Source organism: Pecten maximus, chromosome 12 (genome assembly GCF_902652985.1).
Source record: "Pecten maximus chromosome 12, xPecMax1.1, whole genome shotgun sequence".
In the NCBI taxonomy this organism is placed as follows: domain Eukaryota; kingdom Metazoa; phylum Mollusca; class Bivalvia; order Pectinida; family Pectinidae; genus Pecten; species Pecten maximus.
In genome coordinates, this window is record NC_047026.1 from 12,235,059 (window position 1) to 12,262,558 (window position 27,500).

The 27,500-nt window shown below is 36.1% G+C and overlaps 2 protein-coding genes and 1 long non-coding RNA gene across 7 annotated transcripts in view; all 3 read left to right on the plus strand.

The window, feature by feature from the left end:
- LOC117339943 (fibroblast growth factor receptor 4-like) overlaps positions 1–5,505 on the plus strand; it is a 49,574-nt gene extending 44,069 nt beyond the window's left edge. For 4 of the 5 annotated variants that reach the window (XM_033901662.1, XM_033901663.1, XM_033901666.1 and 1 more), the window contains one exon: positions 154–363. In XM_033901662.1, the coding sequence (XP_033757553.1) occupies positions 154–321 (168 nt within the window). In that variant the 3' untranslated portion in view covers positions 322–363. Of the gene's footprint in view, positions 1–153 lie in introns of all 5 variants that reach the window. The other variant, XM_033901665.1, reaches the window with a different exon arrangement.
- On the plus strand, positions 508–12,287 carry LOC117338851 (acylpyruvase FAHD1, mitochondrial-like). Its single transcript, XM_033900213.1, has 4 exons — positions 508–608; positions 8,561–8,704; positions 9,323–9,419; positions 11,409–12,287. Exons 1-4 carry the CDS (start codon positions 508–510, stop codon positions 11,898–11,900), a joined length of 834 nt encoding a protein of 277 aa, XP_033756104.1. The 3' UTR covers positions 11,901–12,287.
- Positions 12,288–13,642: 1,355 nt separating this feature from the next.
- Positions 13,643–15,253, plus strand: LOC117339945. The gene is made up of 2 exons (XR_004535341.1): positions 13,643–14,125; positions 14,171–15,253. It is a non-coding gene; the product is annotated as an uncharacterized LOC117339945 (long non-coding RNA).
- The last annotated feature ends 12,247 nt before the right edge of the window (positions 15,254–27,500 follow it).

Here is a 27,500-nt window from a genome sequence, read left to right on the forward strand (position 1 = left end):
TTTAGCTATTCTGAAAAAGTTAGACATTATTCTGAGTAGTTGTCATTCATGATACTGCAATATGATGATCTTTCTCATTATGGAATTAAAGTTGTATCTAAGCTATAGCCTCTAACAGTGTACTTTATTAGTAATTTCTTGCTTTCCTTGCAGTTCCAAGAATACTTAGATTTGGAGCCTGTTGAAAGTAGTCGGAGTTCAGACTGTCGGACGTCGGACAGTCAGTATTCTTCCATGTCCCGGAGCAGTAGTAGTGTGGACGAGAGTGAAATCACAAGTACAAGTAGTAGTGGTAATGACTCGGAAACGGACTGTGTGTAGTAGTCAAACCAGCAACCTTGATCAAAGACACCAAACAATACCTGATCAAAAGTGAGAAAAAACACGGAAATTAGAGGAATCTTCCATGTGGATTGTGGACTCGCTATATTGCTATATTTTTTTCCTTGTGTATGCGTGTTACCCGTGGAGGTCAAGGCAGCAGAGCAGGGCATCAGCTGTGTCAAAATGATTCGCACAAAACCGGACAGAGTAGGGAGCACATGTCACTTACAGGGTATCGAAGTGCGAGAGTGGAACGAGTGGCGTGAGTGTGTGTTTGTGTACCTGTAGGTGTCACATGGGCGAGACATTATACCTATCTATGCAAACAGTGTGCCAAGTGTCGGGAAGTCGGGAAGATTTCACCGCAGACGTTTCCTTTATTTCTAAAGAGGCAAGATGTGTATAATACTGTTCATGAATGTGCTTTAATGATTATTTCCAACATTATGGGAGTTCTAAGATGTGAATATTTTCGTAGTGAACAACCAGACAAGGATTTTGGAAGGACAAATTGTGAATATTACACTGATTTGCAGCGTGATCGCACCTTTGAGGAACTGCCACAGAAACAGAGACGGATCAAACGTACAGGATACATTATTTGTTGAAACATTTTTCCTCCAGTTTTGGTCGTGTGCGACACGGACTGTAGATTCACCGAGACACATCGAGTAATGTGGTGGACATAATATTTTGTCTCATGATGTGATCATTTTTGTGTGGGTGGTCTCGGAACAACCAGGACAGGGCTCGACATACCTTGTCTAGTGACTTGACCACGTTATTGTGTCGTTACATGCCATGAACTCTTTAACAATTATATTATTGATAGTGTCGTGAAATCCAGCCAGTATGTCCAAGACTTGCTTTTTCTATATTTTTTTTTTTTTTCTCAAACTGAAGACACAACATGTGACTCGTGTCTGTTGCTATCAACGATCATCCACAATTATTGATGTTTTGTATGTTGAATTGTTGCGTTGGTGACACATTGGAACAGAAGTGACGCACATATTATAACAACCCAGCATTACACACCACCAGTTGTCTATATATTGTCCTTGTTTACACTTTATGTTGACAGATAAATATTTTGTATCATCAGTTAATATTCTTGATCAATGGAAAAATGACATCACCGCACAATTTTCAGATCCTTCAATCCAAAGGTTATTCTAATTACATCTATGTTTTCAAAATAAAAATTTAAGAAATTACTTAAAATTAAGATTAGTTTCCCAAATGAAAAAATAAAAAGATCTAAAAGCTCTAAAAAATCACTTTTATGACCATTGTTTAATCATAACGATATTTCAAGGCTATTGTTTGAGAAGGTTATTAAATTGAAAATTTTTCTGTTTCTGGGTTTTAATATTGATCTTAAAAAGTATATTATTGTTACTTGTAGATTTGACTTTGGTTCTGTGATGTCAAATTGTTTCCCTACGTTAGAATTTGATCATTAATAGTGTTGATCGAGGTTTGTCTCTTTGTATCAGGAAGTATCAAGGGTTCATTCCGTGGGAATATTTAAAAAGGGGCCATTTTTACAAGGATGGCAACATGTATTTTCATGAAAAATAAAAATGGGATGTATCACTATTTAATTCTATGTTAACTTCAGTTCAATGAGTGTCCTTTTTCCCCATGTGGTTAATTCACAATCTGAAAGAGTAAGTCCTAAGCGCTATGTTAATATCGTATTTATGTATATTTGAAATGTCTAATGAATGTTATTATTTACGATGCTGCTAAGATACATATTGTATTTGAGATAATGATCATGATTAATAATTATTTCATATCTTGGAAGAAAATGTCTGATTTTGTTGTATTTTTCTCTCTGATTTGACTCTTCAATGTTTTATATGAAACTTTCTGGACATTTTAATAAAATTGAAGCTGCTGGAAACTTCAATGAATTGAGCCAGTAGTGTTATAAATAGCCTTGTTATTGACGAGGAGTGTTATTATGTAGGAGACTAATCATTGTTAATACAGGCGTTTTGTTTCTCAGATTTTTATATGCTTTTAGAAAAGGTTTAGATAAGCCTTATATTTTTTATTGGTTTTGATTAACATTAGTTATAAATCATGTCGCATATGAAACACTGATCGTTTGTCAGTTTTGAATTGAAAAATAATTGTTGACCAATTTTTTTTTTTTTTAGAATAAGAACAAATAGAATGCACTGACTTTTAATTAACTGTGTTTCTAACTGCCAAACTAATTATCATTTTAGACACAAATTATTTTTATTGCCAGTGGTACTGGTTTGATATTTCCCAGAGAAGTGGAGATTTTGTTCTAAGATTTTTTCTTCAAAGGGACATAACTCATGTCGCTGCCAGTGTAATGTTTTGTATGGAAGCAGTCTATTGGTCGTATTTGGTGCCAAGTTGTGTTCATGTCATTTTTTATTTTTTAAAAGAGCAGTTTTATGTAAACAACTAGTTCTGCTTTTGTTGAATTGAATTTAAGATTTTATGTATTTTTTAGAAAGAATTGAAAGATTTAGCATAGAAAATGAAAATATACATATGTACAAAATATTTTGTAGTGATTTTGGAATGATGAGGTAAAAAAATCATCTTTGGTTATGATTACGATTGATTCTATAAAAAAAATTGTTAATACTTGTACTTTCTTTTATTCTTAAAGCGTTTTTATTTTTCATAATCGATTGACAATCGAATGATGTGTTATCTACAGTTCTTGTGAAGAGATTCTATGTGGCGTTTTGCTATGCGATTTCAATAGGAAGTTATCTATAATTTTCTATTCTTTTGTACAATTATTTGTAAAATCATTTATATCTTAAATATATACAAGTCTTCCTATTTTGAATCATTACATATATCTATAACTCAATCGGCAAAAATCGTCTCAAACAATGCCTCAGCTATGACAAGAAGGTTTTGGTGAAGTTAAATTGTATTAATTTTTGTAATATTAACAACAAAACAAAAATTCTATTTATTTGCTCATGGGAAAGAAATCCAAAATTTAACAATCAAAATCGTGTTAAACCTCATTTTTCATGAATTAGAAATCATATGACTGTGTATATCATTCTCTTACTGTGGACGGGTTACACTGTATAACTATGTTTCCCTGAGTGAGATTTCCCCATCTTAGACCACAGTAGATAGAGACGGGGGATTACCAAGTAATCCATTACAATTGTATGATGTCACTGAACGTCATTATTGCATTGATGCGGGAGGCCATGAAGTTAAAATGAAAAATAAGTATTCCCTACTTTGGTGGTCAAAATGAGGGATTTCTTCTCTTACCACTTGGTAAAATTCTAAAGATACCAAAAACTTTTGATATTAGTCAATTTAAGAAGGTTACCCATTACTTCGGTTCCCCCTGCAGCTCACTGCCAAAGTGTTGAAGGATTCTCTTAGTATTTACAGTATAGAGGTTGGTGGAATCTCAAAGACAACTTTTCATAAAAAAAAACAAAATATTAACAGCTAATGAGGTTTGACTTCTCAAGCATGTAATTGATTAGTTTTGATAAAGGCTATTTTTGTAACAATTATTTTGTGTTTTATCTCCAGATTGTGTTCATGTTTAAACTGCAATAACAAATAAAGTGTTCATTCAGCTGCATTTAAGCTCATAACTAAAATGATATTGCATTTATAGAAAATATCTCTCACCTTTTAAACTCTCTCAAGTCAATGTGTTCAAGTCTATAACTTCAGATTTTTTTTTAACTTTGTTTTTGTGAGTTACATGTACAACAGTAGGTATCTTGTTATGCTTTTTTATATAAATTTCCATTTGTTGTTAGTATATATGCAGATGGAAATCTGCCTTGTTAAACTTTATCACAGTATGTGTCTGTACTATGTATATACATGTACACACCTCTCTACCAAAGTGTTACAGACAATGTCAAAGGTCAAACAATCAACAGAGGTCAACCGCACATAGGTCGGAGGTCAAGCAAACATAGGTCAGGGGTCAACCAAACAATATAGAGGGGGTGGGGGAGGGTCCACCAAGCAACATAGGTCGGAGGTCAAACAAACAAAGGTCATGGGTCAACTGAACAATATGGGGGGGGGTCAACCAAACAACATAGGTCGGGGGGGTCAACCACACATAGGTCATGCTCTTTTAACTTGGTCAAAGGTTGGCCAAAAAGAAAAATTTCAGTGGGCAGTGGATCAAATTTGTGGCATTGTGTATATACTGTACTAGTAAGTTCATAGGGTATATTGTTCTGGAAATAGCTAGAGTGGATATCGAACAGATACTTAATCGATATATATATGCACAATGTAGTTTCAAGTCAGTTCAAATAAGAATAAAAAAAAAATGAAAAAAAAGAGGTAAATATCTATATAAATTTATATACTATATATATAAAAAAAAATGGGGAGAAAAAGATTGTATTTGTCGGTAGATTCACTCTGTAAGTGATATTGTCCTAAGACTTCTCTGTGACACTTCGGTAGACATTTGTATGATGTCATCAACAGTATTGCCAAATTGTTCTGTCCCAAACTCATTCATAAAACATAAAATCACCAAAAAGCATTTATTGTCATATCAACATCACAAACTAATTACATCCTGTTTTTCATGTTTAATATTTAACAACTCAATTACAACCAAGTACTGAGAGGTTCAAAATCAGAAACCACACAGTAAATTGAAAATTCCTACAAAAAGTCAAAAATCCATGTTGTTCCTAAGATAGAAATGGGCTTTTCAGGGAAGGGGAGGGATTGTGTATATAGGTTCAGGTAAAGGGAGGGATTATGTATATAGGGGGAGGGGGGAATGTGAAGCTTATGTTCTATGACAGTTTGAAGACGATCAAAAATTGTCATGACAGGCATTTACGAAACATTCTTGGAACATTTCAAACTTAATGAACATGAAAGTAGATAAAAATGTTTATCAATGAAATGTTTCTGTTAGAGAAACCAGTATTCATGTACATACAAAAAATATGTGACCTACTTGGTTTTAAAGACTATCTTTATGGAAGTGCTAGGAGTGATAGATTGAGTTGTTGAAGATTGTACATGAGAATGAGGACGTGAGACATTTACTTATCAGAGATGTTGTTGGTAACAGTGAACTCTGTAGACAGTGTTGCATTGTATATTAATTAGGGGAAATAAAGATTCCAGCAAATCAGTGCAAACAAACAATTGTCTTTTGTTTTCTCTTGAGAGTATTTACATTGACCAGATTTGTCTCCACTAGTTGTAGTGTGGTGGATGCTGAGAATTATTCCAGGTGAATATATATGGAGAGCAGGAGGTCCAGGATGTTTTGTAGGGAGATTCAACTTTTAACTTGATTGACCTAAAGACTGCCAAACTGCAAACTTGTGTCCAAAATAAAACAGTAATATATTGTATACTACTCCCGAGTGTAAGGTTACAAGCACAGGGCCTTGGCACAATTTTATAAATGATAGTCCATATATATGTGTATTATAGTGACATAGATGGACTATCATTTATAAAATTGTGTCAAGCCCCTGTGGTTACAAGATTGATATATACTATATGGTACCGACCTCCTCAAACACTCTGGATCCGTGACTACTGCCTTTTAGGTATAAAGAATATTGAATAAATCCAGAATCTCCTAATACGTTCACCCCTTCACACCAGAAATACTTCTAATGTTAATCCTCAAAACCAGAAATATATTAAGGAGCCTTCCAATATAATACTGCCAATTCCCAAAACAAGAAATACACTGAGGAGCCTTCCAATATAATGCCAATTCCCAAAACAAGAAATACACCGAGGAGCCTTCCAATATAATGCCAATTCTCAAAACAAGAAATACACCGAGGAGCCTTCCAATATAATGCCAATTCCCAAAACAAGAAATACACTCTTTCAATACTATCAGTCCAGTGGTACAATTACTTGTCATTTTTGTTGAGGACAGAACTACTGAGGGCCTACACGGCTCTCCCTGCTGTTTGTTGTTAACTTGAATGCTAATTGTACCTAGTTTCCTGTGTATTCAGAACTTGCTGGTGGCTAGTAGAATCTTTCCCTACCTTGAGGATGTGACAGAGAAATCTTCAACCTTCCTGTTCAATTACTGTGACGTCATTTTCTTCTTGGAAGAATGTGCTGTCTGTCACATCCTGGGTTTGGTTTATTTTGTTTAACGTTCTTTTAACAGCCTGGGTCATGTAAGGACGTGCCAGGTTTTCGAGATGGAGGAAAGTCGGAGTATCCGGAGAAAAACCACTTACCTACAGTCAGTACATGGCGACTGCCCCATGTGGATTTTTCAACTCTTGACCCAGAGGTGGAGGTCAAGTGATAATGTGTCAGGAGCACTTAACACTCTGCCACCGCGGCCCCCTCATACCCTGGGAGTGACGGAGAACTCGTGAACAAGTGAAATTGGAGACATATCTGTAAATGACGAGAGAATGTCCTTCCTGTCTACTTCCATAAAAGGCAGGATGCCATCTCTGTCTGTGTTCCCGCTATCTCAGGGATTACGGTTACTCCGGATCCGACACCATGAGATAGTCTTACTTGTATTGAGAACGTTAAGCTTGGATTTCGGAGATGCTCCGACTCTTGACGGCGCGGATAACAGATCGGCAAAAGATGGGACTCCCTGCACCAAACATCAACTAGCACATGACACCTCATTCTATTCTGATGTTGACATCATTTTCAAAGCTGCTTTTATGTCCGCACCTCAGAGAACTTTCCGATATAGTACTGTTTCATGACTAATATCTAGAAGTGTTGCGTTCATGCAGTGATAACTCCCATTGGTGGTGATTTTCATTTTCTGATCATTTCAGATAATGACTTTGCATACAAATGTAATTTGGCTACAGATACAGCCTATCAAATCCTCTCCATACGACAATATACAACATCTACACACCATTCCGATAGTGAACAGACTGATTTATCTATTATTATTGATCGCGACATGTAATGATGGTCAGCATAGACGCTCTGTGTCCGAACAGACAGTTAACAAAGTTAAGATTTGTGACATATTAATACAAAATTGCGCAGGATTACATGGATTTAATAAAGATGTTTCGTATTGAAAATGTGCTTCTGAATCTACTTGAGAACGACAGCGTTCTCTGCTGACAATGAATCAACAAAACGCCCGCCTGCCTAAACAACTCACGAATGGACATTAATTTCAGTATTTTTGAAAACTTTAAAAACTGCAAATGCAGTTACAATCATTTAAAATTAATCACTGTGTACATCACAAATTTTTAAGATATGTGACTATAGCACAGATACAGATATAGAGGCAAAACCATGGAACTAAGTGGAACTTAAGTTTAAGCTATTTACGGGTACAGGCGTGGCTTCACGAGTGATTGGAAAAAAGTTGAAAATACAAAGAAATTAGAGTAGAGCTAAATTTTGGGGAACGATTTTTTTACTTAAAGTGTTGACGATATGAGTTAAGTTTTAACATTTTTCAATCACTCGCCCTGACTTCATTCATACTTATTTTTTCGAAGTTTGGTGTGTTGATAAAGAAACACAGTATATAGAATTTCCTCATGCACAATATGGATGCACAATTTACCCTGAATATTAGAATAAATACAAATTAGCAACAAAATTTAAAAAAAAAAAAAACAAAAAACAAAAACAAAAAAACACACACACAAAACAAATAATTTTAAAAAAAAAAACCAAGAAAGCGCGGCACCGTCAATATTCCTATGCTTACCAAAATATATGTATCATAAAAAAATGTTGCGAAAATTCATGTTGTCTAATAAATTAACCTTTTGAATTTTCATGTAAACGGCAAAGGAAATAAATGTAGAAATCTAGATGTCTTATCTATAAGTTAAAATCGGCCTATCAACAAACCCAGGAAATTTCTTTGATAAAAAATTAAATGGTAAGATTATATAGAATTCTAGCAGAATAATATTGTGCGGAAAGACTTTTGAACCAGAAGTGTAGAACGATTTACATACATGTAGATATACTGTATGTTGCATAGGAAAAACTAGCCTAGATTTCTAGAACTACACCAGACATGGTGTCAGGGCCAGAGGAAACTCTGTACAAAGAGCTGATAAAATATTATTTTAATTGGATTGGCTACAAAATATCATTTGTTCTCTATTCATCTTATTGCAAAGTCTCTGTAACGGTGCTTGGTTTTAAGTTTATTAACAGTCACATATAGTATGATACCCTAGCCTAACGCGAACTTTTAAAGAGCGAATGACTTGCCAACTTTGTGGCAAAAGGGGGGTAACTCTCAAAACCACACCGACCGAATCAACATGGCTGCGTCCAGTTCTAACCTAGCAAGATTCCGAGAAATTGGGAAGAAGATATTGGCGATCGGGAGAAATTACAAGTAATTTTCTCTAACAAAATGCAAATTTATGCTACAGTGTTGTGAGTTGTATATCTGTTGTTAAGTGGCACGCTTTGGTTTTATCGTAAACACGGATTTCTTCCAAGTGAAGGTTGGACGCTGTTCATCCACAGGGGGTTCATCCGAGGCCGATTCGTTATCTTGATGACCCTCGGACATGGCTTAATATGTCTTCTCAAATTTAAGTTTCTAAAAAGTGTCAAATGTTATTGTTTGATATCATTATACCTTGAAGAATATGGCAGTAAATAAGGGACACGAGTCTCATTGGGGATATTGTGGGCGTTCACCGATGAAACTAACGTAGCCCGAGTTTCTTCTGGCCCGACACTACGTCTGGCTAACCGATGACCTACATTTAGGGACATGTCTAGTCATATAGATAAAATTAGCTGTTAGTGAAATTAGCGGTTGATGAACAACAGTTGACGACCTAATTAAATTCTCTAACTAGGCCTATTATAACCGAGCATACTATTCCTGTCTGATTTGCTAAAGTGTAGGTACAGTTAAAATACAAACGTACTTGATGACACACGTGCATAAGGCAGATTACATATTTATGTTAGTTTAACCAGCACTTCTGATCTGTTCCAGATCCCATGCTGCAGAACTGAACAACCCAATCCCACAGAAACCCTTGGTATTCATCAAACCAACCACTTCCTACATTATAGAGGGCCAACGAATTAGGGTAAGTGTTATAGCCCAAGTTTCCTCTGACCGTAACACCAGACTTATACATTCTGAGAGATAGATGTCTATTGTAGAATAATCTGTCAGAATGCCCAAGTCTGGTGTCAGGACCAGAAGAAACTCGGACAAGGTTAAGTAAAGCTTAGTATGAACTTGATGGACACTTCCTACGGGAGGTCAAAAATTGCTTATAGCAAATAATATTATATTGGTAAAGTTTGGTATTTAAAATTGTATGGAGCAAATGTGGAAATGTAACTTCTACAAACGAAATTAATATTTCATGATACAGAGAAAATATAGGTAAAGGTGACATACTGCCTTAACCAAATGTGAAATATATTGTCTACAAAGAGTTACATGCTGAACATCAAGAATGATCTTATTCATTTATTGTTATAATTTTGCTAGAGCACACTGGGGTATTATCGACCATTTGTCTTATTAAAGCTTGATAAAAGTCGTAAGAAGATTGTCTTGTCATTCAATCGCTTCTATCACTCAGAATACTCCCTTCGGAATAACTATAGGTTTTCCTTAGATTTCTGAGAGCCTTTAAACTCCTAATGGATGACATTGTTGAAACTGGCTAGCGCGGGTCTTTCAAAACAACGTAATGTTACGGGATAATTTAACTGGAAAGGAAAAATGGGTGGTTTTTTTACTATTCACAAGCAGATAGTCTGACAGTTTTTATTGTATGAACTGTATATGAATGATTATTTTGAAGGTTTTTATGAAAAATGGGATAGTCATGTCAGATACAAGAAAAAATGGGAGGGTCGATAATACCCTGACGAAATAATAATCGCAAGGTATTATCGACCGCTGACTAAATCGAAAAATAAAGGGGAGTTCCGCATGTATGATTTGACATTATAAAGGTTATATATATATATTTGACTCATTAGTAAACTATCTGTACGGTAGTATAATGGTTAAAAAAGATTAAATAAAGTGATAGTTCTGCGAATTTGTTTTGCAATTTAATACGTGTTCGAATACACTCACTGGCACGTATTTCATTTTCTCTGTTGTAATTGATCAATCAGAATTAAAATATGCAGTGGAATATAACCAAAATAACCCGTATATTCAAAATCAAATTGGTAATTTGATGGATTTAAACTTACAATAAAGGATTTATTTATTAGATTATATCTTTTTTATATACACTTGTGTTTATATTTATTTACCAGAACAGTCCCTAATGAATCCGATACAAGCTTTAATCCCACTTTAACATAATTAGCATAACAACAAAACAATTGAAAATAATTAGCAACTGGTTACGTATCAGATTGATGATAAATATCAGTTCTGTAGTTTATGGTAGTAGATTCCATGCAGCAACGATGCAACTCTCATAAACCTGAATCGGGATACAGCTATTCAGGCATACAGGTTCCGGTGCGACTTCTGTTTGTAAGGCCCATATAGCTTGAAACAACTTACATTTTGTATTTTGTTTCCATAGTTTGTTTTCGGCACCCTATACCTTATACATTTCTGTAGTTACAATTATGATTTTAAAAGAAGATTTGTATATGAACGAGGAGTGTGTTAGAGCTAGTTTGGATGAAAATATTGTCAATAATAAAAAAAAGTATACTATCAATTCTTTAAAAAGTTTTCTTACGGTCGATAATACCCGGAAGTGGTCGATAATACCCAGCATATATTGTTGAATAACATTGAAGGTTATCTCAAGGTCATAAAAAGTCTGTGCATCAAGTTGGTCAATAAATATGGCTCTTGAATGAGGCTATCGGATCATCGATGTTTGAGCAGTATGTGACAGTGCAACTCTCGGATGCAGTGAATTTACCCTTAAATGGTCGATAATACCCTAGTGTGCTCTAATATGAATACAAAAAAAAATTTAATGATTGAAGATTCTGATCATTCATCTTTATAGGAGTTCTCTATAGAAAATTTCTTTTATAACTCTAATGAAATTAAGTCCTTTCTTTTACCTGTGAAACAGTTTCCACCTGACTGCAGTGAACTTCATCATGAAGTGGAGCTTGGAGTCGTCATTGGGAAAGGCGGGAACAACATTTCTGAGGAAGACGCAATGGAACATGTTGGAGGGTACGTTCTTGCCCTGGACATGACAGCTCGTGATCTCCAGTCTTTCGCCAAAAAGAACGGTCATCCTTGGGCACTTGCAAAATCCTGGGATACATCTTGTCCTGTCAGCAATTTCATTGAAAAGGACAAAATACCGAATCCTGGCAACCTTAACCTCTGGCTCAAGGTCAATGGAGAGATGAAACAAAATGGAAACACAACGGACATGATTTTCCCTATTCCATTCTTGATCAGTTTTCTCAGCAAATATTTCACGCTCGAGGAGGGAGATGTATTGTTGACCGGTACGCCATCTGGTGTTGGCCCAGTGAATGAAGGGGATGAAATACAGGCAGGGTTGTCGGACATCATGTCTATCAAATTCAGTGTGGCTGAAAACAAGTGATTTTACTGAAAATTAATCCTTTCTGTGATCACAATCAAGTGTGAAGGATTCATTTTCATTTAATTACCTGAAACTGGTGCTATAATCAGAAAAAAATGGTATGGCCATAAACCATATTGCATTAATCAAGATATTATTACTTGCAGGGTAATGTATGTAATTTCACTTTACAAATGTGTGTGTATTTAGTGAAAGAATTTCCATATCAATTATGATTCATTTAATTACATTTACATATTTTATAAAAGCTTGATGCAGATTATTATTAATTATGTTAGATTTATATAAAATTATTATGTTAATGAGAATAATACAAATTAAACATAATTTTACAAAAATGTATTTTTTGTTTTTTGTTGTGATATTTAATGTAAATAAACTGTAATTGTACAATTTGTATTTAATTGTGTTCTTGAATGCTATTCTAAAGATATATTTACCAAGTTAGAATGGCCAGCAGCCCCTAAGTTTTTGTTAAGAATTTCTTTGCTAAATTCTAATACTAAATTATCTCCCCCTAGTTAGAAACATTGGCCATATCCTAGAGACTTGACTGGCCCCCTGTCTCTAGAATATTAAAATCATAAATAAAATTGAGCTTTTGATTTTGGTCCCTAGGATATGACTAATTCTAGTTTGAAGTTTGAAACTAGGGGCAGATAATCTAGTACTAGAATTTCTCTTGGCAATTCTTAACAAAAAGAACTTAGGGTCTGGTGGCCAGTCTACCTAGAGACCAAAATCATAATACTCAATTTTATTTATAATTATAATATCCTAGAGATTTGGCCAGTCAAATACCAAGTATTAACTTGAGCATTTATAATTGATAGTAACAAGGGGAGCATTGGGCCTGTACGTCTCGCCTGATACTTATTTTACTTCTGTGAACTAGGTACATCTCTTTAAAATAGGATCTTTCTCGGTTTTACTGGTGAGGATTTGGTAGTACTAAACTTGAGATATAATATATGTGTCAGGTATGACCTTTGACCTCTTTGTTATTCAGGAGTCGTTTATAAATTTGACAGTACAAACACATGTAACCTTGAAAATGTGTCTAAGTTATTCACAGAACTGTGATAGCGTGTCGTCCATCCGAGGTAAACTTTTTCTATTTTGAAACTTGGTATGCATTATAATCATGATATACGGTAGTTGTGTTACCTGAACGGCATTTTAATTGAACCATTTTGCAAGTTATTGTCCTTTGTTTATTTCTGTCTATGATGGGTTTTTTTCTTTTTTTCTGGAGACTGATTTCTTTGAAAATAAGTCTGTGTTATAATAATGATTAATACAAGATGTAGTTGTGTTTTCCTGAATGACATATATTATTGATTTGAATGCCATCTATCTATATTGCTATTTTATTTTTGCCAGATCTACAATTTTGGAAATTAATTTTGTAGTCAAAGTAAAGGTGAGGGTTAAAGCACACCACCTATGACCACTCATAAAGTGATGTAAATCTTCGTTCAACGCAAGTTAATATAGAACACTACAGCATCAGGCCTTTGGGTTATTTAAAAATATCTCAAGAGTTGACGACAGACTCCGCGCCACAGCATAAGCTCATTTGCCCTACGATCCTTCACGATGTAATTCAGGATGGGGTTTACATTTTACCCAAGTATATGGTTGCTGCTGTTCTGAACATCAAACCTTCGGGAGCCTCTCGGAGTCAGAGTCCGAGTCTGAGCTTCTAACAGGAAATAAAGAAAAAATAACATACAAAATCTTACCACTGTTTATTTGGCATTCCATTCATTTCAACAAAAACTCACACTTGTAAATAATAAATTGTTATATGTCTTCAGTTAGTATTCCTTATGATATTTCATTGATTTGCATTCAAAGCTATTTCTTTATCAAAGGTTCAATCTAATCTAAATCAGATGTTCACTATCCTCTCCGTAAACTCCATAACACATACAGAGTTTACCCTAGAGAGGATAGTGAACATCTGATTTTAATTAGATTGTCAAAGGTTAGGCATTGTAAAAATATTTTCTCATGTAAAAGTGATTTACAATTTCTAATCCAGCAAAAACAAAAGATTATTGAGCCACCTATATACGTATGTGGCCCCTTTGTGGCCTTTGTCCTGATCTAAAGAAAATTGGAATTTCTAAATACATGCCAGTTAATGATAACAAAACAAAGCTGATAGTAAAACAAAACTATGAAGAGGGAGATCAGCCACTGACTGGATAGGATGACAGGTAAAATACATACCCTGTACAGCCACTGACTGGATAGGATGACAGGTAAAATACATACCCTGTACCAGTTTATGCAACATATACATTTATTACATTTATACCAGTGAAATATCGGAAATCATTTATTCTATAAAAGTGGTATTTTTCACAATATCACTTTTTCTGATTTTAAAATATCACTGTTTTCTGATTTGACCAATCAAAACACTGCTTACAAACAACAATGGGAGGATTTAAAAGCTGCCCCGGTAGAAATTGCTACCAAAATGTAATAAACAGAATATCTCACAATATATAAATATCTTCAGTAATAACAAATATATTTCACTCGTGTGGCTAAAATTTTGATATATTTTTCACTCGTGCTGCAGACTCGTGAAAAATATCAAAATATTAGCCCACTCATGAAATATATTTGGTATTACTGAAGACACTGTTAGATACCCTCTGTATTTATCACATAATCCTTCTGTTATCCAGTGAATTCACCCGTGTAATATTTTTGCATATATCACTAGTTGTGTAATAAACCCTGACTCAGTCAGAAATCTATTGTCATGTCATAATATGTCATGTCATAATATATATTTGTCATGAAATGTGAATGGGGCAACAAAATGGCTGCCCTCCACATTTTAAATTTAAAACCCGTGATGTAATTTTTCTGAGTTATGTGGAAAAAAAGTATCTTAGATTTGTTTTCATTTTATACGAGACTACAAGAAACTTCTTGAAGTTTGAATTTCCGCTCAAAATAGAAACTGTTCAAGGTCATTTCATAAAATCTCATATTTAATGAAAACTAATGATCATTTAAGATACTACATATCTTTCACTTTACTTTGCTAAAAAAAATCATACATTTAAACTAATGTCGACTGTTGCGATCAGTCACTTTCACTCTAACGGCTGCATAGTCTAAGATTTCTTTATCTCGGACACCTGACATTTGACGTTTCCACAGAAAAAATATCTGTATGTAGTAACACCCAAACATTACTGTTTGGACCAGAGGAAACTGGTGACCTTATAGTCAAGTATGTATATTAGGACAAAATTCAGGTGTGGTCTCCTAATTACAAATTGTAAATAACAAATACAAAATAATATGAGATTCAACAAACATATCATACAAAAATCAACAAATCAGATTATAATTATAATTGAGCAAATCATCTAAACATAATTAAACCGGTTAACTGAAACCCACATCCTGCCTAGCTACCACATAAGTTCTGTAGTTCATCAAAGGAACGAAAGACCTTAAATATTGTAAATCACATTTTAAAAAAATCTTAATTTGTCCTTGTTCATACATTCTTTTATTAAACACAATTAGGAAAATAAACATACAAGATGATAACTTAAAAACTTCATTATATACTCAGAGGTTTTTCTTGTCCAAACCCCGTTTCCATGGCAAAAAATTGACAGAAGGTTTAGGCATTTTTCTGGAAAGGACGCCAGTCTATCACATAATTACGTCCCGGCATGTTAGTATCTTATTTGTATAGCTGGTTAGACTGGAATATTCTGGATAATACATCTTTAATATTTAAGGAAACAATAATAAGGTCAAACATTCACCTGTCTGATTTAAACATACCCTAACTTTCGGTCAGTTGACCGACACTTAACTATGCTGCCCATAAACATGTACCAGGTGACCTTTGACCCTTTAACTTTAAACAATGACCATCATAGTGTGATCAAGTTTAGACTCTGATGTTAGGAGGGAAAACATCTTACCCTGGTAACCAAATATGTTTAATTGTTCCCAAGATGTCATCGATTCAGAAGAGGACAGGTTGCTATGGGCAGACAGACATGGATAACAATACATGTCCTCCGCTCCTAAAATAGCAGGGGCATATTTTTGGTTGATTAGCCTGTGAAAAGAAAAGGTATTTTCAGGTGGGGTTTCATTGTAGTAGTTGGTGGCTACCTCAATAAATAATGTATAGTAACGCCATTGTATGCTTTCCACAGGAATTTAAAGTAATATTTTGTCCAAAAAAACAATCACAACATGACAATGCCATCCCTGATCTCAGTTTGCTGAGAATCAAAAACTGGACCAAGTAAGTAACAAATTCAAACCTTGGATCTTCATCTAAGTTTGCATAATTCTAATGCTATGCTGATCGAGATATGGCAGCCTCTTCAGTCAGTCAGATAACTATCGTTTCATGGTAAGGAAGGATTTACATTATGTTTCAGCAAATGCACATCATCCCTAGGGAATCAAATTATTTCAAAGCCAGATATATAACTAATAAGCTGTGTTTAATGTACATGTATTAGAATAGGGTATACAGAATAAATAAATAATTGTTAATTTCGAGTTGTCAATAAAGCTGTTTAATGATTAAACAGTTTGGATTTCATCTGACGATTTTATAAAATTTGCACGAAAGCATCACAAGAATATGTGTTATGAAGCAATGAAATCGCAATCCAGCACAAATTATTAATGAATAGCATACACACCTGTGTATTTACACAATGCTTGCTTACATCTTGATTTGTTTTGATTTGTTTTTGTTTAACGTCCTATTAACAGCCAGGGTCATTTAAGGACGTGCCAGGTTTTGGAGGTGGAGGAAAGCCGGAGTACCCGGAGAAAAACCACCGGCCTATGGTCAGTACCTGGCAACTGCCCCACGTAGGTTTCGAACTCACAACCCAGAGGTGGAGGGCTATAGTGTTAAAGTGTCGGGGCACCTTAACCACTCGGCCACCGCGGCCCCCCTGCTTACATCTATCATTCAGTGGGCCTCAAGGTCCAAATTCCCAAATGCGCTATATTTAGTCAGGTTTTATAATACTGAACAGAGATAATCCCAACAGGAAAGATATCTTGAAATATTGTAAATATCATAATAACTTAGAAAGCATTCTTAAAAGGTATACAGAACAGACAGAAATTTTGCAACTTGTGCTGGATATCCATATTACTTTAAAAAGTTATCAAAATAAAATTGTACATGCAGTTGTACTTGGAATAACCATAGGAATTGGGTCATTAGTCACAAGGGGTGGACACAGACCTCAAGGGCTAACCCTGATTGTGCTTATTCCTTCATACCCAGTAAGTAGCTGTGCTGTTTAGGAATGGTAACTCATTATACATTGAGCCAGGGGCTATGTTAAGGGTTGGGTCCTGGTAACGTGATTATTATTCTCTCTTCACAGTGATTGGTTTGATTTGTTTTGTTTAACGTCCTAATAACAGCCAAGGTCATTTAAGGATGTGCCAGGTTTTGGAGGTGGAGGAAACCCAGAGTACCCGGAGAAAAACCACCGGCCTACGGTCAGTACCTGGCAACTGCCCTACATAGGTTTCGAACTCACAACCCAGAGGTGGAGGGCTAGTGATAAAGTATCGGGACTCAGCCACTGCAGCCCAACAGTGAACATATAGGGCGAGGATAACCCATGTTTTGACGTACTGTAGAAAACTAAATTAATTCTCCCTGGTTTAGGCCTGGACATAATGGCCAACTCTTGTCAGCAGCCGTTGAAGCGCCCATCTTTTTGTCTCGCTATGAGTGGATGATGTACATAGGCAGAGAATTAGAACAGATTCAACAAAGTTCGTTTTCACATAAAAGTGATCCCTTTCCAGGATTTCTTCAAGTGATATTAGAAACCAAAGATGGTTAAATTTCATTTACATATTGAAAAGGAGAATTAAATAAAAAAAAAAAAAAATCCTATTTTGATCACCGACCGATAACCTTCAACCTTCCAAGCCTTATTTCAGTCATCTTTTTACACAACTTGACACTTATTCCTGACTAGAGACATTGAAATCCTACCCTACTATTTTATAATGCCTGTGACAGACAGTGTAATAAATATATTAGAACTCGATATGTTGTATATACATTTAGCGACTTTACTTCAGTCGTACCACTCCTAAAAAAGGTGGCAAATTCTTCCACTTTCTAAAATGAAACAAACAATGGTATTTTTTATCATAGTTACACACATTAAATATCTGCTGATTACATAGAATACATCAAATAGGTAATTCAATCCACATCATCACCAATAAATTATGATCCGCCCGTGTACCTGGTATGTTGTACAATTGTACAATTAGTTAATCTCGTGAGCCTATTCTCTGTATGTCATTATCAGAATAATTGACAAAGATATTTCTATATATACAAGAACCTACTCTCTAACATACATGTACACCTATGTACCAACAGACACACAATTACCTTAAGAGACATTTTCTTCAGGTGGATAAATATGTTTGTAAAGCACAATTAAACTGCGTAACTTTATGCATAACATTCAAGTGAGACAGAATGAGAAGCATTAACTCTTGAAACCAGGTTCTTGATCGGTAAATATTTTTTTCGAGTAATTGTTGCTGGAGTACGGAATGCTTCGGTCTGCTATAGCAACGTTCCAGAAGCATTCTTTTATGTAATATTTTTACTCTATATTTCAAGCATTATGACAAATTTTCAATGATTTTTATGACTTCATTTTCATTGGAATTTATTGAAATTTCATATAAATGTTGAGAATTATTTGCTCATTCCTCTGATAATGCTTGTATGATTTTCCGTAGCCGCTTTCAAGAGATATTGCACATTAGTTTTAAAAGTTTAGCAGTGGTATTATAAAGTATTATAATGTGAGAATTAAGAGCAAAACAATGTCACACCTTTGTTTTAGTGTATATCTTCGTCTATTTCAGAAAATTAATTTACTGGAAAAGTATGTTAAATATATCAGGTGAAAAAGTTATAAACTGTCCACAGGTGTGAAATTTCAAGAAAATCCATTGAAAAACAATTTTATGAAAATTCTACTGAAAATTGTCAAATTGCATGAAATATATAGTAAAAATATTAAATGACCCGAATATTTATGGCATGTCACTGAGGTTGTCATATGTTAAAGTGTGGCAAACTGAGTCATAGATTTGATTATCATTTCATACATTTTGATCAAGTTGTATAAAGACAATTTCCTGGTCATCTGTATGATAAAGGTGACAAGGTACATGTGTTGCTAGCCACAGAAATGTCACACATAAACGCTGCAATGACTTTGATTTATCTACATCTACATCTGTATGTTTGCTGTATTTCCCCTAGAGTAAGCCCAGCTTAGACCCAATACATAACCTACGACTCACAAGCCGACATGGAGGTGGGCTTATTACCAGACCATGAAGGAAATTTAGCAATAATCTTATTGAACAGCAACATATATGGGTGAGCGTATTACTGAGCACGGGCTTACTGCTGGATAAATACAACATACAATATTTTACAGTGTATTTATATATATATACACTGCCTTCAATACGTAACTATACATTCTCTTTTGACTTGTTGAAATTTAAGTGCCTCACAACTAGTGTTACCTCGAGTTCAAATTAATAATCTTCAAGAAGTTGCAATTTCAATTTTGTCAATGAAACAGCAATATTTTTTTTTGAAAATAACCCACCTTGATAAAGTTTCAGTGAGGGTCAAGAGATGGACCTATTATCCAAGATATGAAGAAAATGCTAAAAAAATTTTTTTAAAGATATGCCGTAACATTACACTCTATGATTATCTCTTTCAAAATATGTTATTCTGTGAAAATATGCTCGCGATTTAACAGCATTTCTAAAAAGGAAAGACAGGATAGTGAAAAAAATGATGCATTATGAGAATTTATAGATCATTAATAACCATATTGATTATTGATGAATTAAAAAAATTGTAATTATATTTACTGAATTCCAAAATTCTGCCTACAAAGTGTACAGGAGTTTATGGATGGCAGTGCATCCTCAGAAACATATTCTACACAAATGTTTGTACATGAACACTTATACAATGTATGTGTGGAAATGATTTACTACACACTCTGATGATGTAACACATGTACACACACGGCGTCACATTTACTACACATTCTGATGATGTAACACATACACACACAGTGTCACATTTACTACACATTCTGATGATGTAACACATGTATACACACAGCGTCACATTTACTACACACTCTGATGATGTAACACACATACACACACACAGTGTCACATTTACTACACACTCTGATGATGTAACACACACACAGTGTCACATTTACTACAACACTTCTGATGATGTACACATACACAAGTGTTCACATTTACTACAGCACTCTGATGATTGTAACAACATACACACCGCAGTTACATTTACTACAACACTCTGATGATGTTAACACAATACACAGCAGTGTCACATTTACTACCACTTCTGATGATGTAACACACATACACAGCGTTACATTTACTACACATTCTGATGATGTAACACACATACACACAGCGTCACATTTACTACACATTCTGATGATGTAACACACATACACACAGCGTCACATTTACTACACATTCTGATGATGTAACACATACACAGTGTCACATTTACTACACACTCTGATAATGTAACACACAGTGTCACATTTACTACACACTCTGATGATGTAACACACATATACACACACAGTGTCACATTTACTACACACTCTGATGATGTAACACACATACACAGTGTCACATTTACTACACATTCTGATGATGTAACACACATATACACACACAGTGTCACATTTACTACACACTCTGATGATGTAACACACACATACACACACAGCGTCACATTTACTACACATTCTGATGATGTAACACACATATGCACACAGTGTCACATTTACTACACATTCTGATGATGTAACACACACATACACACACATTGTCACATTTACTACACATTCTGATGATGTAACACACATACACACAGCGTCACATTTACTACACACTCTGATGATGTAACACACATACACAGTGTCACATTTACTACACATTCTGATGATGTAACACACATATGCACACAGTGTCACATTTACTACACATTCTGATGATGTAACACACACACATACACAGTATCACATTTACTACACACTCTGATGATGTAACACACATACACACACAGTGTCACATTTACTACACACTCTGATGATGTAACACACATACACACAGTGTCACATTTACTACACACTCTGATGATGTAACACACATACACACACAGCATCACATTTACTACACACTCTGATCATGTATGTGTGTGACACTGACACATACACAGTGTCACATTTACTACACACACAACATTATTTTGATGCAGTGGACTATGAATACTATACTAAGTGTGTACTTTGTACTTTCTACTCTTACAAATTTACTCAAATTAGCACATACAGACATCAGACAACGGTGACGTCAAATCTCTTTGAACTACTATTCTACATACTTGTATTTACTAATACATATTTATTCAAACTAGCTCACACAGACATCAGACAACAGCGAAGTCAAACTTCTTATAACTAACAAGGTAAATAATTTAAATCATTTGTTTCACTCTTTTCCCATCTATATATATATACACATATACCTTTAACAAATACTGAACCTCAAATCAAAAGTTTATTTATACATGTTGTTCAAACTTTGAGTGTTGAGAAACCCATCTACACCCTCTTTAACTTCCATTCTTACAGGGTTTCTAAATCACTTACACTATAACATCGATCTTTACCCGGTAAAAAGTCCATAATAATAATAATTTTGGAGTTTTATTTATGTAATACTATATCCCTGAAACATAGCTGTCTCAAAGTGGTTCACAAATTTCCGTGGTTATTGGGCCAGTAGCGACCAGCCAATGTCTCTCTCAACTCCCTGGGGAGAATACAGCCAGAGCTGCCATTTTGGCACTGACAGCTTACACATGACATTTCTCCCACTGCCCTACCACGTACACTCATTTACAGCTGAGTCAAATAGAACACAACAGAGTTAAGTATTTTATTCAAGGATACAGCACAGCTTCCGTGGTGGGACTCGAACCAGTGACCATTTGGTCACGTAGCCCTGCATCCTACCACTAGACCACGGTGCTTCCATGCTTATCAATAATAAGCCTGCCGCTCAGCCTTGGACAAAATCCAAGTAAAATAAAGCTGCAGTAAAATGCTATTTCAGTGTCCTGTAATAAGTCCACTTCTTACTATGAGTAAAAATCAATGTGTTGGCCCCTTGGGTTGTAACGGGATTAATGTATGATCATAGGCACTTGCCTCGTCTGTCAATATAACCATATATAACGGTATACATATATTACATATTGGGTGTGTCGACAGACGTGCGAGTACCTGCGGTATGATATGGTGTTACTACACATAGGTATACATATATAAATAGACATGTAATAACAAATATTTTAATATACTAACACAGATACAAAATTTAATCACACACTATGGAATAGAGGTGAGGTTTAACCCCATAATAGCACTCAAAACGGAAGCTCATTATTAAAAAAACTTTGATTTTCATAAAAATACCTAAGAAAAGGAAAATTATCATGAATAATTTATATATTCCTGAATTAATTTACATGTGATATAAATATTCAGGATTTTTTAATGATTTGAATATTCATGTTTCACTTTAAAGTCTTTTACATATTTACTTTTAATAAACTTAATAAAACCTTTATGTTAATTTCTATCACAAACTTCTCTAAACCAAATTCCTGTCAGCAGATGTTGATATTCTGTAATGTATAGTTCAGAATGACTGCTTGGTTTAAATAGATTAAAGATACCCCCATAAAGAAAAAAATGGAATGATTATTTGAAATACACAGGCCAGTGTCATGAGATCAAAAAGTCTGTCAGATGAGACAGAGATGAGATTCACAGTGGGAGATTTATAGGCTCATGTCATTAGATTCAAAAGTCTGTCAGATGAGACAGAGATGAGATTCACAAGTCCCTGGGATGAGATTCTGACAGGCAATTTTCACAAAAGTCTGTAAATTGTTTTTGCTGATTTGTTTTTTTTATCCTCACAACAGCTATGGTCATATGAATGAGGTGTGAACAGGTAATCAGGCCAATAGGCATGCATTCACTATATACTGACAATGGGCCCCCATTCACATTATACTGACAACAGTCAACCATTCACTATATACTGACAACAGGCCCCCATTCACTATATACTGACAACAAGCACCCATTCACATTATACTGTCAACAGGTACCCATTCACTATATACTGACAACAGGCACCCATTCACACTATACTGACAACAGGCACCCATTCACACTATACTGACAACAGGCACCCATTCACATTATACTGACAACAGGCACCCATTCACATTATACTGACAACAGGCACCCATTCACATTATACTGACAACAGGCACCCATTCACGTTATACTGACGACAGGCACCCATTCACATTGTACTGACAATGGGCACCCATTCACATTATACTGACAACAGGCACCCATTCACATTATACTGACAACAGGCACCCATTCACGTTATACTGACAACAGGCACCCATTCACACTATACTGACAACAGGCACCCATTCACTATATACTGTCAACAGGCACCCATTCACGTTATACTGACGACAGGCACCCATTCACATTATACAGACAATGGGCACCCGTTCACATTATACTGACAACAGGCACCCATTCACATTATACTGTCAACAGGCACCCATTCACATTATACTGACAATGGGCACCCATTCACATTATACTGTCAACAGGCACCCATTCACGTTATACTGACGACAGGCACCCATTCACATTATACTGACGACAGGCACCCATTCACATTATACTGACGACAGGCACCCATTCACATTATACTGCCAACAGGCCCCCATTCACATTATACTGACAACAGGTACCCATTCACTATATACTGACAACAGGCACCCATTCACATTATACTGACAACAGGCACCCATTCACATTATACTGACAACGGGCACCCATTCACATTATACTGACAACAGGCCCCCATTCACGTTATACTGACAACAGGCACCCATTCACATTATACTGACGACAGGCACCCATTCACATTATACTGACAACAGGCACCCATTCACATTATACTGACAACAGGCACCCATTCACATTATACTGACAATGGGCACCCATTCACATTATACTGCCAACAGGCCCCCATTCACATTATACTAACAACAGGCACCCATTCACATTATACTGACAATGGGCACCCATTCACATTATACTGACAATGGGCACCCATTCACATTATACTGACAACAGGCACCCATTCACATTATACTGACAACAGGCCCCTATTCACATTATACTGACAATGGGCACCCATTCACATTATACTGACAACGGGCACCCATTCACATTATACTGACAATGGGCACCCATTCACATTATACTGACAACAGGCACCCATTCACATTATACTGACAATGGGCACCCATTCACATTATACTGACAATGGGCACCAATTCACATTATACTGACGACAGGCACCCATTCACATTATACTGACGACAGACACTTATTCACATTATACAGACAATGGGCACCCATTCACATTATACTGATGACAGGCACCCATTCACATTATACAGACAATGGGCACCTATTCACATTATACTGACAACAGGCAACCATTCACATTATACTGACAACAGGCACCCATTCACATTATACTGACGACAGGCACCCATTCACATTATACTGACAATGGGCACCCATTCACATTATACTGACGACAGACAACTATTCACATTATACTGATAATGGGCCCCCATTCACATTATACTGACAACAGGCACCCATTCACATTATACTGACAACAGGCAACCATTCACATTATACTGACAACAGGCAACCATTCACATTATACTGACAACAGGCACCCATTCACATTATACTGATAATGGGCCCCCATTCACATTATACTGACGACAGGCACCCATTCACATTATACTGACAACAGGCACCCATTCACTATATACTGATAATGGGCCCCCATTCACTATATACTGACAACAGGCCCCCATTCACATTATACTGACAACAGGCACCCATTCACATTATACTGACAATGGGCACCCATTCACATTATACTGACAACGGGCACCCATTCACGTTATACTGATAATGGGCCCCCATTCACTATATACTGACGACAGGCACCCATTCACATTATACTGCCAACAGGCACCCATTCATATTATACTGACAACAGGCACCCATTCACTATATACTGATAATGGGCCCCCATTCACTATATACTGACAACAGGCCCCCATTCACATTATACTGACAACAGGCACCCATTCACATTATACTGACAACAGGCACCCATTCACATTATACTGACAACGGGCACCCATTCACATTATACTGACAACGGGCACCCATTCACATTATACTGACAACAGGCACCCATTCACATTATACTGATAACGGGCACCCATTCACTATATACTGACAACAGGCACCCATTCACATTATACTGACAATGGGCACCCATTCACATTATACTGACAATGGGCACCCATTCACATTATACTGACAATGGGCACCCATTCACATTATACTGACAACAGGCACCCATTCACATTATACTGACAACAGGCCCCTATTCACATTATACTGACAATGGGCACCCATTCACATTATACTGACAATGGGCACCCATTCACATTATACTGACAACAGGCACCCATTCACATTATACTGACAATGGGCACCCATTCACATTATACTGACAATGGGCACCCATTCACATTATACTGACGACAGGCACCCATTCACATTATACTGACAACAGGCACCCATTCACATTATACTGACAACAGGCACCCATTCACATTATACTGACGACAGGCACCCATTCACATTATACTGACAACAGGCCCCTATTCACATTATACTGACGACAGGCACCCATTCACATTATACTGACAACAGGCACCCATTCACATTATACTGACAACAGGCCCCTATTCACATTATACTGACAACGGGCACCCATTCACATTATACTGACAATGGGCACCCATTCACATTATACTGACAATGGGCACCCATTCACATTATACTGACAATGGGCACCCATTCACATTATACTGACGACAGGCACCCATTCACATTATACTGACGACAGACACTTATTCACATTATACAGACAATGGGCACCCATTCACATTATACTGATGACAGGCACCCATTCACATTATACAGACAATGGGCACCTATTCACATTATACTGACAACAGGCACCCATTCACATTATACTGACAATGGGCCCCCATTCACATTATACTGACAACAGGCACCCATTCACATTATACTGACAACAGGCACCCATTCACATTATACTGACGACAGGCACCCATTCACATTATACTGACAATGGGCACCCATTCACATTATACTGACGACAGACAACTATTCACATTATACTGATAATGGGCCCCCATTCACATTATACTGACAACAGGCACCCATTCACATTATACTGACAACAGGCACCCATTCACTATATACTGACAACAGGCACCCATTCACATTATACTGACAACAGGCACCCATTCACATTATACTGATAATGGGCCCCCATTCACATTATACTGACGACAGGCACCCATTCACATTATACTGACAACAGGCACCCATTCACATTATACTGACAACAGGCACCCATTCACATTATACTGACAACAGGCACCCATTCACTACATACTGATAATGGGCACCCATTCACATTATACTGACAACAGGCACCCATTCACATTATACTGACAACAGGCAACCATTCACATTATACTGACAACAGGCACCCATTCACATTATACTGATAATGGGCCCCCATTCACATTATACTGACGACAGGCACCCATTCACATTATACTGACAATGGGCACCCATTCACTATATACTGACAACAGGCACCCATTCACATTATACTGACAACAGGCACCCATTCACATTATACTGACAACAGGCACCCATTCACTATATACTGATAATGGGCCCCCATTCACTATATACTGACAACAGGCCCCCATTCACATTATACTGACAACAGGCACCCATTCACATTATACTGACAATGGGCACCCATTCACATTATACTGACAACGGGCACCCATTCACGTTATACTGATAATGGGCCCCCATTCACTATATACTGACGACAGGCACCCATTCACATTATACTGACAACAGGCACCCATTCACTATATACTGATAATGGGCCCCCATTCACTATATACTGACAACAGGCACCCATTCACATTATACTGACAACAGGCACCCATTCACATTATACTGACAACAGGCACCCATTCACATTATACTGACAACAGGCACCCATTCACATTATACTGACAACAGGCACCCATTCACATTATACTGACGACAGGCACCCATTCACATTATACTGATAACGGGCACCCATTCACTATATACTGAC